Genomic DNA, 17,038 nt, shown 5'->3' with positions numbered 1-17,038 from the left:
ACGATCATACATCTTTCCGTTGTATCCATACATTGTTCTTGCTTTGAGAAAGCTATGATCAGGGCTGGGGAGTAACGGAATACATATAATGGGAATATGTATTTAAAATACTAAATATAAGTAACTGTATTCCACTACAATTACAGTTTAAATCACTGGTATTTAGAATACAGTTACATTCAAAAAGTATTTTGATTATTGAAGAGATTACTTTGCATTTTATTGTCATTTGTTTCATTTAATATTTAGTCCTTTCAGATGGAAAACATTTATACATATAAATGATGCGATCCAAAGTGCATTTGAACAGCAGTGAAACACTTTCTTATGATGTGTTACATTCATACGAGCAGACAGAGAATAAGTCTGAAGTAAATTTGGAGCACAAGAAATAGAAAAAATAAACCTTGTGTAAATTGTCAGCTTTACACTAAGCTAAAATGCTATTTCTAGTCATTTTACATGCACGTTACCAGGCACGATCATATTTTTTTATCAAGAAAATTCACGTTGGATCACAATTTCTTTTTTCTAGTAAGACCTTTGATATTAGGGCAAAGATCATATTCTTGATAATAATTTTTGTATTGTTTTCCTGTAAAAAAATATCTAAAAATCCTTAAAACAAGATCGATTTGATTTATCTTGTTTTAGAAACAACACTGCATAAGATATTTAGGTTTTTCAGAGAATGTATTTTTAACATGTATATACAGTCTTATTGTATTGACAGAGTTTTTATAGTCAAAACAAGTGAACAAATCTACCAGTGCTGAAGAAGTAATCCAAAGTATTTAGAATAAGTTACTGACCTTGAGTAATCTAATGGAATACATTACAAAAGTAACCCTCCCAACCCTGTCTATGATTACATTCTGACAAGAGCATATGGGTCTTATGGTCTTGTGAGTTTATGTGTGTGAACCTGTATTTGTACATGTGTAGTAGTAAGTTTTTTGTGTGTGTGTGTGTGTGTGTGTGTGTGTGTGTGTGTGTGTATGTAAGCTGCAAACCGCATTCATCACTTGCATCTTACATCAGGCAGGAAATGACCCAGTGGACGGCGGCTTCTTATTTGAGCCATGACTGAATTCATTGTTTGATGAGTCACAAGCTCTCTTGCATTCAGTTCAGATATCTGAATTACAAAGAGCTCCGCTTCCATTCTTAAATGCATTAACGTAACTGATATTTGCTGTTGTATTTTATATTAAATTTTTTATATATTTGTTCCTCCTTCCTTTATATTTTAACGTCTTTACAATTTGATTTTTAGATGTTTTGTGTCTGTTTAAAATAATATTACATAATAAATAATAATAAATACTAACTAATAATAAAAAATACATATAATTTATAATTTAATATTAAATTAAAAAAATGCAATAATAATAATAATAATAAAAAAGAACAACTCTGCTTCAGGGTTTACAAAGAAATTTAAAATAAGCAAATAAAAAAAGAACAATTACTTTAGTACAACTGCTGACTCTTCTTAGAAAAACCAAGAGAGCCACATTAAACCTGCATGCATCACTAAGCACAATGCAGTCTATTTTATATTTTGAATGGCATTAAATTAAGCTGTTGGACTGTGCTGTTTGGGAACCTTTATTACTGTACTATGTAACTGTACAGCACATTCTGTGAACTGAAATTACTTTTCCATTTTAAAGCGTGAGTCATCTATACCAGACTTGAACTAAACAGACAAACTCAAATGAACCTGTACCTCAAAGTCCACAGAGTTCTGTGAGCTGTGTTTGTGTGGACTTTTCCTAACACGCTTTCTTTCTGAAATGTACAGAATGGAACACAAGCATACTACATACCGCGTTCAGTACTATATATATATATATATATATATATATATAGTACTGAACGCAGTATGTAGTATGCTTGATGGGCATACAGGACTATATATATATAGTCATATATGCCCATTTGTTGTCACATGACCTAACTGTGTTGTTAAATTCGAGTGGGACTCAGTTATCATCTTTTAAATAAATATGGTGATTTTGCATTCTTATCCAATTTTGTGTTCAAAAAGGTTTAAAAGGAATATTCTGGGTTCAATACATGTTAAGCTCAGTCGACAGTATTTGTTGCATAATGTTGATTTTCACCAAATAACTATTTCAACTTCTCTCATTTTCTTTAAAAAGCAAAAATCTAGGTTACAGTGAGACACTTGCAATGGAAGTGAATGGGGCCAATCTGTAAACGTTAAAATACTCACTGTTTCAAAAGTATTGCCACAAGATGTAAACAATATGTATGTTAACATGATTTTAGTGTGATAAAATTGCTTAATAACCTTTTTTTTTTTTTGGTGTAAAGTTATATCCAGTTTTAAAATTTACATCCTTGTTGCCATGAAGATGAAACGCTGTGAAACCTAAAACCCTAAAACGAATGAAAAAACGATGATTTAAACAACTTTACTACTCAAATAATACAAACGTTTTAATAGTAGAATTAATGTACATGCATTTATAAACTAATACGCTTTACATTTCTACCATTAAACCCTCCAAAAAATTGGCCCCATTCACTTCCATTGTAAGTGCCTCACTTTAACTGCAATTTTTTCTTTTTTTTTTTTTTATAAAAGGAGAGATGAGTCAAAATAATTGTTTCTGGTTATCAACATTATGCCACAAATGCTTTCAAATAAGCTTAACTTGTATTGAACCTGGAATATTCCTTTAAAAAAAAGAAATCAAGGTTGATGTTGCTACCAGTTCATTCATCACACTGGACAAGTCCAGCACATTGGTCATCCATTTGGCTATTGTTTACAGTATACATACTCCATACTACTTTCTTTCAAAAGTAGTATATAGTGTGCCACTCCCCAAGTAGCGTTTCCCATAACTGGCCATGACAGCCCATAACATCAAACATCCACTCTGCTCTGTAATTAGCCTTAACTACCTGAGAAACACTGAGATACAATACAATTCAAGTATAAAAGAATCTTACAGGCGATGACTACAATGATATATAGATAGATAGATAGATAGATAGAGAGAGAGAGAGAGAGAGAGAGAGAAGGAGAGAGAGAGATGGATAAGCTCTGTATAATGAGAGTCCTGCAGTAGGACAACAGTGCTCGTAAGTGATTTATGCGGCATGCGCTTGACCCTGCAGGAACAAAGCGATAGTGTGAAGAGATTAAAATGATCACATGAGACAGAGTCACGTGACTGCATGAAACCGGCCCGAGTACAAAATGTTACAAACCCAAACAGAGAAACCTGAGAAAACCTTCAGAATCACACACAATTAATTCAGACATTTCTTCAAATTACAGTATTCAAAGCTAAATCAAATTCAAAAGTATAAAGGAAAAAATCATCAGTAGTCAATAATAACTGCCTGAAATGAGAGCTACTGGACCATACAGAGACAAAATGATGCAAAAATACACAGAAGCCAATGCCTGCAAATCAAAATATCCCAACCAGGCATGATTTGTGTCTCTTCCCACTGCACGTGAAAATTTTGTGTGAAAAAAATCACAACCTATCAGAATTTGGTCCAATGAGATTTCACTGTGGGTGGGACTACTTAGTGCAACGCCACAGAAACCTTTTGGCTCAATACAAACAATACATATTTCGAAGCTGCATGTTTTGTATTGTTGCAGGAAAGTGAGTGGATGGAATATTTGAACATTTTGAATATAATATTATTTGTGATTTGTGATTTATTATATAAGCCCTCAAGTGTGATGACATATCATAGGGCTGGGTAAAAATATTGATTTTCCGATGCATATCCATATATACAGTATATACAGTACTGTATATGCAATACATGCAATATACAGTAATAAATTATATTTCAAGACACACTGATTGATGGAATGTGTCATGTGAAAAGCTAAAATGTGACCAAAATGATGAAAAAATAATGATAAAGTACAATTTGTAAAATTATTATTTTTGTAATGTACCAAGTTAGAAGGTCCCCTGTATTATAACAGCATTTGCTAATAGAATGTCTTTCATATGCAGGTAAAATGGACATTGTTATATAATTTATATAAATCTGAATTTAGAAGTGACATCACTTGCATATGGACTGCAGGTAGTCTGAGCTATCGAGGACTTTGTGTAGATCATCTATGACAGTTAAGTTAAGCTTTAGTACTTCCTTCCAGCATTCCCAGAAGGGCATACAACACATTTTGCTTGGAGCAGGGTGGACTGACCTGACCGATTGGAAGTCTGCTGAAAAATATGCTGTTTTACCACATCAGTAACAGTGTGCTGGTGTCTGGGGTACTTTATGTCCTCCAGCAAACACAGGCCGTGTCCGTTAAACGCGTCGAGTGTCGAGAAGTGTTCAGGCCCCAATGGGACTCGCAAGTTTTCATTTGAATGTCACTTGCTATATCATCCAACTCTCTGGCACTGCATTATTCACAATACTCATTTATAGTCCAGATTATTCCAGATTTTACACCAGCCTCTAAATGCCAGGCTGAGTCAAATGCCATGAGCAGAATTATTAAGGGAATAGTTCTTCCTTTTTTTTTTTTTTTTTTTTTCTCCAAGGAACATAGCAGCACACATATTTGAGGTATCTTAACACATTTTCCATACAACAACAGTTCATAGTGACAACGTCTGTCATGCTTTGTGTGAGGAACAGACCAAAATTGACGTCATTATTCACTGATAATCTTCGCTTCCAAAGCTCGTTACTATCTCACATTCACATTACAAACTAAACAATGGTGCCTTACGTTCGATTACTACAAATGCAAGAATCAATGTAATTTTGCCATTTTATAATCTGGACACAAAGGCAGGCCTGGTGCAAGCTTTAGTGGAGGGGACGATTATGAGTGATTAACGACATAAATTGTGGTCTGTTCCTCACACAAAGCAGCCTGATCTCATTATTATCCATAGCTATTCGTGTGTAACATTTAAACGTTATTTTTGCACATTTGCATAGACACTGAAACAATATAGATGTATTGACATCAACTAAAAAAATTAATGTTTTTAAGTATTCACAGCTTTAGAAATGTAAATATAAATAAATCCTAAAAAGAAAATATTTATATTAAAGCTAGGGTGTGCAATATATATATATATATATATATATATATATATATATATATATCTTCTGTGGAAGGGACAGGACTAAAAAAATTATTGACCAATCATTGCATTCGGTCTGAATGTAATGATAGGATGTTCTTCCTGTCTGTCAATCTATATTTGCATACCGCCACGCAACTTGTTCGCGCAGACAATCACACATCATCAGCGCAGGTTCCTTGACGCTGTGCAGAGCGAGCGCGAGAAAGAAAAACCGCGTTAGAAACTTGTACAATGAAAAAATGTCTGGATCAAGAGCGTGCTAAAAGCAGAATTAACATTGGCATTGCTTTTCCACGCTGGAATCAACTGCGGGACTCAAAGGGTCTGAAAAATTATGCCATGACTGCTGTTTTTCTTTTGTTTCATTCTGTGAATGAGACATGAGGTAATCTGAAACCGCTGCTATCGATTCCACCAACACGTCTCTCCTCCTGGCGCTTAGACTCTATGTGTGTATGTGTTCATGCGTGATAGAGGAGGCGTGGCTTTGGAGACACCTCTGAAGTGAGGGCGGGCTCTATGCTTTCAAAGCTAGCTTGTTAACTGCTAACCTCTCTGGATTACACACCCTAGCTTTAAATTTATAATATAAATCTTTTACATTATAAATATTTTTGCACACTGTAAAATTTTATTAGTTAACCTTACTTACATTTTTCTAAGTAAACATACTTATTTGGCTCAAGTAAACTGAACTTAATTTTTTAAGTAACGTTAACGTCATGGTTACTTGCGTAACTTCCGTTCCCCGATGGAGGGAACGAGACGTAGGGATCACTCTTGGGAGCCTGAGACACCTCTGATCTTTGATAAAAGGCCAATGAAAATTGGCGAATGGTATTTGCATGCCATTCCCCCGGACATACGGGTATAAAAGGAGCTGGTATGCAACCACTCATTCAGGTTTTATGCTGAGGAGCCATTTCAGCGGGTTGTTCAGTGTTGTGGCAGGAGGGACACAACGTCTCATTCCCTCCATCAGGGAATGGAGGTTACGCAAGTAACCATGACTTTCCCTATCTGTCACTCACTCGATGTTGTGTCGATGTAGTGACACTACGGGTCCCTATACAAAACGCCGCAACTGTCTGAACTGTGTTACGTGAACTGGCGGTGTGTGACAGGCAGACAACTGTGTGCCTTGTAGCCAGCACACCAGGCCAACACGTAACCTCCCCCAACATAGTTATGAGTGTCGAACTGCCCTTTGGGGACAAGTCGACTACCCAAAAGTTAGAGACAGGCTATCCCAGTCGTGGCCTCTTTTCCCCTTCTTTTTTTTTCACTCCCTATAAAAAAAGGGGGATTATCCATCTGGGCTGACCAGATCTAGTCAGAGAGTGTCCCTCCCAAGGGGAGGACACCACGGAGACCACACCTCGCCCAGAGAGAGGGGGGGGGGGGTATTTAAGTGGAAAATACATCACATGGTCTTGCCGATCATGTGGAGAAGTCTCGTGGTAGATCCTACCCAACGGGGGAGACGCATATTTGCGCAGGCCAGGGGGCCAGCTGTGTGCCAGCGCGTCTATGCCGAGAGGTGCCTTGGTCAGGGCGTACCAGAGCGGGCAGTGGGAGGATTCTTGGGAGGCGAACAGGTCTACCTGTGCCTGTCCGAATCGACTCCAGATCAGCTGGACCACCTGATGGTGGAGTCTCCACTCTCCCCTGAGGGTAACCTGCCATGACAGCACGTCCGCTGCAGTGTTGAAGTCGCCCGGGAAGTGAGTGGCTCGCAGCGACTTGAGGTGCCGCTGACTCCAGAGGAGGAGATGGCGGGCGAGTTGTGACATACAGCGAGAGCGCAGACCACCTTGGCGGTTGACATATGCTACTGTTGCTGTGTTGTCTGTCCAAACTAACACGTGCTTGCCCTGGATCAATGGCCGGAATCTCTGCAGGGCGAGCAGAATTGTCAGCAACTCGAGGCAGTTGATGTGCCAACGAAGCCACGGGCCCATCCATAAATATCCACCGAGGGGATTGCCGAATAGCCCTTGGCCGCCCCACAATCAAGAGTAGTGAGGGCGGGGAAGCTGAAAGATCGGGACCGGGCAGTAAAAAGTGCCTCCCACGACCTTGTCAGCTCTTCATGACCTTGTCAGCTCTTCATGGGGTGTTGCTTTGAGCAGTGCCGCGAGCCCAGGAACCAATCATCGAGCCACGAGGGTTCAGGGGAGAGCGGAGAGTTCCACTCTTGCCTGACGCTCGCGGCTGCCCGGGAAAGCATGTCCTCATCAACGTGTCAGTCTGTGACTGGGCGACCGCACCCGAAGGAAGGAGCCCAGCTGAGGCTTCCACGTCCGACTGGACGAGCCTGCTCTCCGATGATGCGCTCGTGAGCTCATCACTTTCATGGGCTCCGAATAAGAGGTCGAACTCACCGTGAGACGAGCCGGCGGACTCATCCGGCAGCACAATTGGGGCAGACGAGCGTTCTGGGGAATGGGAGGTCCGCGGGGGGATACCCGGCAGAGGCGGTCCCATTGGGGTCCCCAAATCACCCCCAGTGCTAGCCGTGCTTGCCTCATACCCGTGGGTAGAAGGACCGAGGCGGGGAGCCTCTGGGGTGGCTTGCTTTCTTACGAAGGTAAGCCGCGACCGCATCGTTGCCATGGACATGTTCTCGCAATGAGTACACGACCCATCCACGAATGCTATCTCCACGTGAGCAGTGCCCAGACACAAAAGACAGTGATCATGACCGTTAGAAGGCGAGAGATAACGAGCACAACCAGGAATAACACACAAAGGAAAGGCATCTTTAAAAAGATGCATCTTTAAAAAGACGTTCAGTGTGTGCCGCTCTTTTTGAGAAATATACTCTTTTAGAGAAATATACTCTTTTATTTCTGCCGAAGTGCCCAGGGGCATTCTCTGCAGTGCACCAGTGCAGAGGAGAGAGAAGCCGCTGAAATGCGCCGTCAGATCCAGCAGAGGTGAATGAACAGTCGTGGGAATTCAGCTCAGTGAGCATGACTGTTCGGCTCCGAAGAGAAAATCTGAATGAGGGGTTGCATTCCAGCTCCTTTTATACACGTATGTCCGGGGGAGTGGCATGCAAATACCACTCGCCAATTTTCATTGGCCTTTTATCAAAGACCAGAGGTGTCTCGGGCTCCCAAGAGTGACCCCTAGTGTCACTACATCGACACAATGTCAAGTGAGTAACAGATAGGGAACTAGTTACAAGTAAACTTAACTCATCTGTGATTAAAGTATAGTTATGTTGATTAAATTATTTAAATTGGATTATAACATGTATTATACAGTGTAAAGGAATTTATGACTGGACTCATGGTTAGTCATATGGCACATTGAATTCTACTCAGTACTTCTTAGTGCATAGAAACCTGCACTTTTGTAAAGTACAACTGAGTAAAGAATAATAGCTTAAACTTAACAGTCTCCAAGTTTACCAAAGGTAACACTAATCACCCTCATAGTGATTTCACAAAAATCTCAATTATCAACCAGCTACAACAAAACCACAACAAAAGTCATAATAATTAAAACTATATATATTATAAAAACAAAAAAGTATTATTTTTCTACATAATTTCCCTTGTTTTAAACAAACATACATAATTTATTCATACTTATGGGTATTCCACACAGCAGCAATTTTGTACTTAATCATTTTGAGTTAGTAGTACTTGATGCCAAAGTTTAAATAATGTATATTTTTGAGTTATGATTCCACAATATGACATTTCAAGTACTGTTTAATTAGGACCACTTAAATGTTTTTATTAATGACAAGTTTAGGATTTAAAGAGTAACGGTAACTTGATTAAAACTAGTAAAAAAAATTACAAAATTAAGCTCAAGTTGAGTAAACTATTTTTTTTTTTTTTTTTTACAATTTAAGATTACTATTAGTGTTTACAGTGTATAGTAAAATTTTTACTATTTTATAGATATTTTAGATCCCCCTAAACATAATGACTTTTCAACATTGTAAAAATGTGAGTAATGATTAAATAATAATTTTTTATTAATTTTAACATTTTAAAGTTAAGTCGTGGTTAAAGTGATATAATCCTTTTAAATATAGCACCAGAAATCACAGAGAACCGAATGAAACTGTTACAATGTAATTTTAGGTAAATGCGTCATTTGCGTTAATTAAATGAGATGGTGTTAAACATTTAATTACTCTCATTGATTATAAATACCAAATAATCAGCCAATTCATTCCATGAAATCAATGTTAATGGATTTTATATGGATTCATAAACACATCTACGTCTCTAAAGTTACGTTCTAGATGCTTGCAATACATTAATATTGCACGTTTTGGTGTCTATGCAAACGCAAGCAAACGTACGTGTGGTAGAAGAATACCAACAAATACACATGAGATCATGTTGAACAAAGCTATTGTATGTCTTCAGAAGGCTTGGGATAGTATGCACATGTTGTATGGGCTACATTTATGATGTTTTTGTCCTTTTTTGACATGACATGAGGGTGAGTAAATAATGAGAGAATCTTAATTTGTTTGTGAACTATCCCTATATGTTTCCTCTACATGTGACATAATTTGAAAAATAGATCTGCAGCCTGGCTCACCCAGACACTGCCGTGAATCTCCAATTTATTTACCTTCACAGAAAGACGATGCCTAATTCCTTGAGCAATTCCAGCGAAGCTGATAAAAGAGTGTATCTCTTTAATAGAGTTCATTGATGTCTCAACATTTCTTCATATAAAATTGTCCTGTTCAAGGTAAATGTTTGATTGTGACTAATGCAGCACATTTTGGAGGGTTTAAAGGCATAAATGTGAAGCTTACAATTTTATAAAAGCACTTACATTAATTATTCTGTTAAATCGTGTGTATTATTTGAAATGTAAAATTGTTTAAATCAGCTTTTCTTTTTTTTTTTACGCATTACGTCATCATGGGAATGAAGTTGTAAAATTGGATACAACTTTACACAGAAAACGTTCTAAAATCATGTTAACTGGCATATTGTTTGTGTCATTGTGGCAAACAACTTTTTAAAAAGTACGTATTTTAATGTTTACGGATTGGCCCCACATTTATTCTATTGTAAATTACTGTTACTTCATTTTGTTGTAATCAACATTATGCCACAAATGCTGTCGATTTAGCGGCACTTGTATTGAACCTGAAATATTCCTTTAATGGCCCTAAATTGGCTTCATTTTTTTATATGCAAAATATATATTCTTATTTGTTTCTTTTGTTTTTGGAGTAAAATGGGACCAGGGTATTTTCTTGACAGGTTTCATGAGAATTAATGATATGCATTTTGAATACTTCTGTATTATTATTATTATTATTATTATTATTATATTAATTGCCATTATGCTAATTGTTTTATGATCTAAATGGCGACTCTTTTTATCTTAGTTTTGGGCTATATCTATCAGTTAGCTAAAAAAATACTTACTTTTTTCCCTTGAGAATAAAAAGCTGTTATATATAATAAATGAGTTATGTATGCCACAATACAGTTTTTCCATTGTTACCTGGTGAATGCACTGTGGTGTAATACCATTGAGTGTTATTCACTAGAGACCTAATGTTAAATGACCGATTTATAAAAGTGTGAATATTGGTCAAACAGACTGTTGGTCAATCTCTAATTAAAATGCATTATGTCACAGAAAAATAATAATAATGGTGTGTTGGATTTACTCAAAATATATGAGTAGCATTTTTGCATCATGCTTTTTAAGTACATTCAACTTTTGGTCATTTTATGTCATCACAACTAGAAAACCTTTGTTAGTTATACAGAAATGTATCAGTTCATTCATTCAACTTTATTTGCTTAAAAATCAATATCACGTAAGATTTAGCAACTAATAGTTGTTCCTAATTAACATTTATATCACTGTTTCTATTTTATTTACTTGGCTCTAAAGAAAATAATAACAGGCATTAAACTTGATTTCCCAAAGAAGTGCACATAAAGCTGCAATTCAGCTATGCATATTCACATGTGCAAGGGAAAATGACATGGACTGAACAGGATCCAAGTTGCCCACTGTTGGAACTAATTACACAAATCCTAAAAATAGCTAAATTCTCTATGAATTCTTAATAACAACAAATTAAAAACCCACATAAGTTCCTTTTGACCAAACAAACACGCTTAAATTATTCAAGTGCAAGGGCTTATGGGTATTCCCCACAACCTTAGTTCTGTACATGATTGTTTGAGTTAGTAATACTTAAAATCTTAATTTTATGGAATTTTAAGATAAAGAAATTCAGTGAACTCACGATTATTAATTTACCTTATGTAGCTTTAAGTTCATCTTAAAATGTATATTTAATGAATATTTAATGAAACATGAATGAAAATTAAGTAAAGCTAAATATTTTATAAATTATGAAAATATTATTTTATAAATATGTACATTTCTGATTAGCAGCTATTTATTTTTATACACTATGGTTGTTGAGACAAATAATGTTTTTTTTTTCTTTTCTTTTTTTCTTTTTTTCCTTCGGTGCAGTGCATTATAAAAATCCAGATTTTGTACATCATGCTTTTAGTCTTCACAATTTCTGACCCTATAAACTACATATTTCCCTGAAGAAAGCAACTAACTAATTTATTTGATCACAGAAACCAAATCAGTGTCCCTGTATGTAAATAAAAAAAAACAAATCGCCGTCCAGTACACTGTGTACCACTCAAGTCAACATCAATGTCACCCAAGACAAGTCATTTATGGTATTTATAATGTGATCTGATGCATTGTTGTAAAAAAAACACACTGTTGTTGTTGTGCATTTCTGGACTACAAAGCACTATATAAACTGTTGGAACTAGATGGCTTTGGCATTGGCAGAATGCGCATCCGATATGTTCATAACAGAGATTAATAATGCAATATTCTTTTTAGTCCGATTCAGAGAAGCTTAAAGCTAAGCAAAATCAGACCAGACTAGACAGTCATTAAGAAATGTCAGTCAAAAACAAGTCCACAGTCGATGTGAGCCAAATACGGATGATCATACAAGAGAAAACACCATAACACCATAACCTTACCTGCCTGCGCGACACAGGAGACGCGATCCGTGCACCCGCTTTGATCCTATGTCATTAGGTTCAGAGGGAGGGTGTGAGTGTGTGTGTGTGTGCGTGTGTGTGTGTGTTATGAACGGGAGTACGCGTGTGACTACGGCAGGTCTCCCTGTTGATACGGGCATGAGCGGCCCGCGGCAGCTACTGCTAGTACCGATGCTGCTGATTCTGAGGATGCTGATGCTGTTGTTGCCATGGCGATCATTCAGCTCCTGCGCGCTTTGCTGTAGCGCGCTTGCGTTCTCCCTCCTCCAGAGATGATGTCCAATCTGCATAAGTGCTGCTGCGCCACTCGCTTGGTCTCTCTCTCTCTCTCTCTCTCTCTCTCTCTCTCTCTCTCTCTCTCTCTCTCTCTCCCTCGTTGTTTATCCTTTGAGGCAGATCTGCCCTCTGTATTGTCCTCCGTGTTGTCAGATGGCAGGAGCGCGGTGCTTTTAATATAATTAAAATAAAAAAATAAAAAAAAATGATGGAAAGTTGATGGAAATTTGTTATAAAATTGAAATTTGTAAATCTTTTGAAAACAAACAATAAAATTGTTTATTTTTCTTTCTTTCTTTCCTTCTTCTTCTTCTTCTTCTTCTTCTTCTTCTTCTTCTTCTTATTATTATTATTATTATTATTATTATTATTATTGAAGTTCGGTAGGCCTATCTTAAAAATAAGCTTAAATAGTTTTTATGTGTAAACATTAGGGCTGCAACAGTACACAAAATTCATGGTTTGGTACATACCTCGATTTTGGGGTCACGGTTTGGTATGGTTTCGATACAGTGGGGAAAACAAAGAATCTTCCTTTAAATTATTTATTTTGAAGACACAGTCGCTGATGGGCAACAATTCTTATTGTGAAGGCTCATTTATATATGACTGCACTATGTCTTCAACGAAATTGCAATCCAAAACTTAAGAGCCTCTTATATGCACATTGTATAAAAACATAAATAATAATACAAGTAAAAAAGTGCAATTATAATAATTGTAACAAAATTAAGACATTAGCAGTGCAGGTTTCTTTCAGGGAAATCAGACAATCCACATTATCAGAGGAGTGTGTAGATCTTTAAGTATTGACAATGTCCCCTGCTGGACAATTACAGTGTGTGCTTGTTTATATAGAGTGGACGCTACAGAATTGCAGAAATGTGTTCTTGTAGTAACTTTATTAAGGGGCTCAAGCACATTAAGTAGATGCTTAAATCCTGTGTTTTCGACGACTGAGTATGGTCGCATATCTACAGCAATAAATACTCCTATGACATTCGTTATCGCTTTAGCTCTGTCTGAGCTTGCAGCGAGAGGCTGCTTGAACGCCATGATGAGACTAACTTGCACAGGCTGTTTATAATTTTCTCCCATAAACTCAAGAGACACATGTGGATGATGTCGCTTCCTGAGACATACCTGACATTGGTGAAACAGATGACACACAGCCTTCATTCTGTTCACTACTCATTGCCCAGTATTACTGTAGTTTACTGCAAAACCATAATGCTCCCAAACAACAGATTTTAGAGGTGGTGGGTCTTCAATCTCTGGATTATTTAAGTCCGACATATTTATATATATTTTTTTGTTCCATCACAGCTGGGAAAATTGCGAACTAGCTAGTATAAACTTCATGTGCATTTATCTGATCCGCAATTTCTAGTGTACCGTCTGGCGCTCTGTTCTGTTAAGTTTTGGTACCGTGCGGTCCCGTGTTGCTCCACAATCTTTTTTCATTTTAGTTCTACATGGTTTGTGTTGTTCATTATCTGTTGTTTTAATATTGGTTTCACGCATGTTATGATATGTAACCATTCGTGTGACTGCATGTACCGTACCGATGGCCCTATATCTGTTCGGTTTGGCGCAGATACATGTACCGTTGCAGCCCTAGTAAACATTTAATTATTATATAATTTTATATTACCTCCAAAGCCATTTTCTTAAAGTGACATTTTGCTCAAAAAGAAAACATAATATCTTATGTTTTATAATAAGTGGGCCTATACTCACCCATAATTATAAATATTACCAGAAGGGTTTTTGGAGGAGAAAAAAACATGACCATTTAATTTTTTTAAAAGGCAAGCACACACACTCACACACACACACACACACACACACACACACACACACACACACACACACACGCATACGCATGCACAAAACAAATAAAATAAAGTATCTCCATTTAATCTTTGATCAAATAAAATAAATAGGCATGAGGAATTTGCATGCTAACACGTTTGACCTTTTTCTTTGTTTTTAGACATTAGGTTTGATGAAGTTTAGTTTAGTGTGCAGACAGACCTAACTGAGGCTTAGCAACATGCACATGGCTGTTTGATGATAAACCTCTGCAGTACATAATTAGATTAGATTACATATCTATGTTACCCAGCATTTATAACATCCACACAGATGGTTGTTTAAACAGAGGCAGTGTGTAGCTACTACTGAATGCATACGGGTGTTTTGGCCAGTGAGGTCACCTTGCCCGTGTGTGTTCCAATTAAATATTGACATTTATGGACCAGCGTTGATGCTATGGCTTGCCAAACTAAAAGATCATAATTTAAAGTAGCTGCAGTCAAGATAACAATTTAGCTAACTATATTGAACATATTTGGGGCAATATCTTTTTGAATATATAACTATAAAATTATATCATTAAAATTTTATCAGAGCAGTTTTTCTCTTGCTGCAACAATGAGGGCTTTGCTTTAGAATGTATAAATTGTGACAGCATTACACTTGAAAATAGGCTATACATTTACACTATTACATCTGAAGAAAACTGATAAAGTGCTGAACAGGAGTGTTTGACTAAATGTTTTGTCATACAAAGTCTCAAAGAGACCCGAATCGTTTCTTTATGAAACAATTAATTTACACAAATCGCTCACTAAAACGAATCAGACTTTTGATTACTGCCTCACATTTGATTACTGCCTCAGTTCGCTTGGTGGAAAAAGTTTACCTTTATGCAAATGACGAGCAACATTCGGGACCGACTACCAATGAAAGACAAGGCAGTGCAGCTCACATCATCCGTCTTCTTTGCCTATTCTGGTGTCGAGTGCAGGCAAGACAGAGAAGTTACAGTATAATGTTGTGAGGAATTTCACTTCTTAGAATCTTTTGTCTGTAACCACATGCATGGATATAATAAAACAAAGATGCGTGGAAAACCATGTCATAAACTGTTGTCATTCTGATTGAGTTTGATTAATATACCGATAGATCATTAATCTTGTTCATGATATGATGCAATGAGCACTGCTGCAGGTTATATAAAACATTCTCCTCTGCAGACTTTTCATTTTAAGAGGCAATAAAACTGATTCCTTGTCAAATTAGAATGAGATCTTAGTTTTACCGGAAGTACATCTCATCTGTGATCAGAATTTCAAAAGATATGGCCAGTCATGCAGTCCACCAATAACTTTAGAATGACAGCAGTAGGAACACCCACTAACGACTTCACAGTACAGAGACAAGAGGTTTCCAGCAAAGTCATCCAGCAAATTCGCTGGCGGTGTGAATGGGCCTTAAGTGGTAAGTTTCTACCTAACACTATTGTGGACAGAGAGCACTGTAAACATGCAGCACATCTGAAGAAATGTCCGTATCAGTGCAGACAGTATAAATACAACCTTTTTTAAAAGCTTATATGGGTAGTTGTACAATAAAGCAGCATGTTTCAGAGTAGGCCTAGAACAGAACCTGCAGGTGTGCAAACAGTGTTATGGGCTTATCTGCACCATCTGGTCTTGGACAGGTTATGTCCTGATTTTATCTGAGCACAGGAAACTTGAAATACTATGTTGAGAATTTGGAATTATTACATGACCTTAAGATAGTTTGCCTATTCAACATGAACAGGGCATGGAATTTCTATTTTCCATGTAACGAATGAATTCAGGCATTCATCATTTGAGAATTCTTTGGGATGCATATGGATTGCATGTGTGGAGTTTGACCACATTTTGTGCACATGCGAGGACTGGCCTCTACCGTATTTCTTTTCCGTATTTCATGTTTTGTATTTCATCACCGTATTTCAGTTTCAGTTAATGGTTAGAATACAGACAAAAGAATGATGATAGGCAAATCTTTGGGCAGATGTGTGAATGGCTTTCGTCTGCAGATGGCACATGAGTGAAGCAGCAAATCAAACAACAGAGTGAATGGGCACTTAAGAGTATTTGAGTAGATCTGGTTCCTTTTGTAGACTAATTAAACAAAAACAAAAAAAATGCTTGACATGTTCTCGGAAAATGTCTCTACGGGAATGTTCATACAGATGTAGGACAGTTTACAAGAGCTCGTTAACTCTGCATGCTGGCGTGTTCATATTTATTGATCTTAACTGACTGAACGGGAATTTGTTGTTGTCTCTTAAGTAGGTGGAGCTCCAGGTCACACCTATCTATGACGTGGACCAATGGCAGCAAGAAGGTTTTTAGCAGCCGGTAAGAAGTTTTCCTGAATGTTCGCCCTGGCGAGCTGTTACAAACCACCAAAATGAATTCAGAAACATCTTCTTTTTGGCTAGATTTTGTTCTAAATGACGTCACACCCGATCATTATTCGATTCCTTAGGAAGTGTGACGGGGCCTTTACTATCTCTGCAGTATACTGTAGTATATAGTGTATGCTCTTCCAAGCAGCAATTTTTTAAATTACCCAATTGGGATGTTTATCTCTGTTATTAGCTTTTGTGGTCGCTCACAATACAAGAAAAAGAGATGTCTCACACAATTGTTTTGTGAGTGTTCACACATTCTTCAAGTTTTTGCACTTTACCTGGTTCTTTAAATCTTTAGTTAATTACAAGCTAGTCAGATG

General features: G+C 37.1%; 1 protein-coding gene across 2 annotated transcripts in view; it reads right to left on the bottom strand.

Moving 5' to 3' along the window:
* Window positions 1-12,426, bottom strand: part of LOC127421568 (protein FAM135B-like) — an 85,995-nt gene extending 73,569 nt beyond the window's left edge. The window contains exon 1 of one of the 2 annotated variants that reach the window (XM_051664697.1): window positions 12,164-12,426. In XM_051664697.1, coding sequence (XP_051520657.1) covers window positions 12,164-12,324 — 161 coding nt within the window. In that variant the 5' untranslated portion in view covers window positions 12,325-12,426. The remainder of the gene's footprint in view (window positions 1-12,163) is intronic. The other variant, XM_051664698.1, reaches the window with a different exon arrangement.
* Window positions 12,427-17,038: the final 4,612 nt, after the last annotated feature.

This window comes from Myxocyprinus asiaticus, chromosome 30 (genome assembly GCF_019703515.2).
Source record: "Myxocyprinus asiaticus isolate MX2 ecotype Aquarium Trade chromosome 30, UBuf_Myxa_2, whole genome shotgun sequence".
Lineage (NCBI taxonomy): Eukaryota > Metazoa > Chordata > Actinopteri > Cypriniformes > Catostomidae > Myxocyprinus > Myxocyprinus asiaticus.
The sequence above is the reverse complement of the archived record's forward strand: the minus strand, read 5'-3'. Positions and strand labels throughout refer to the sequence as shown.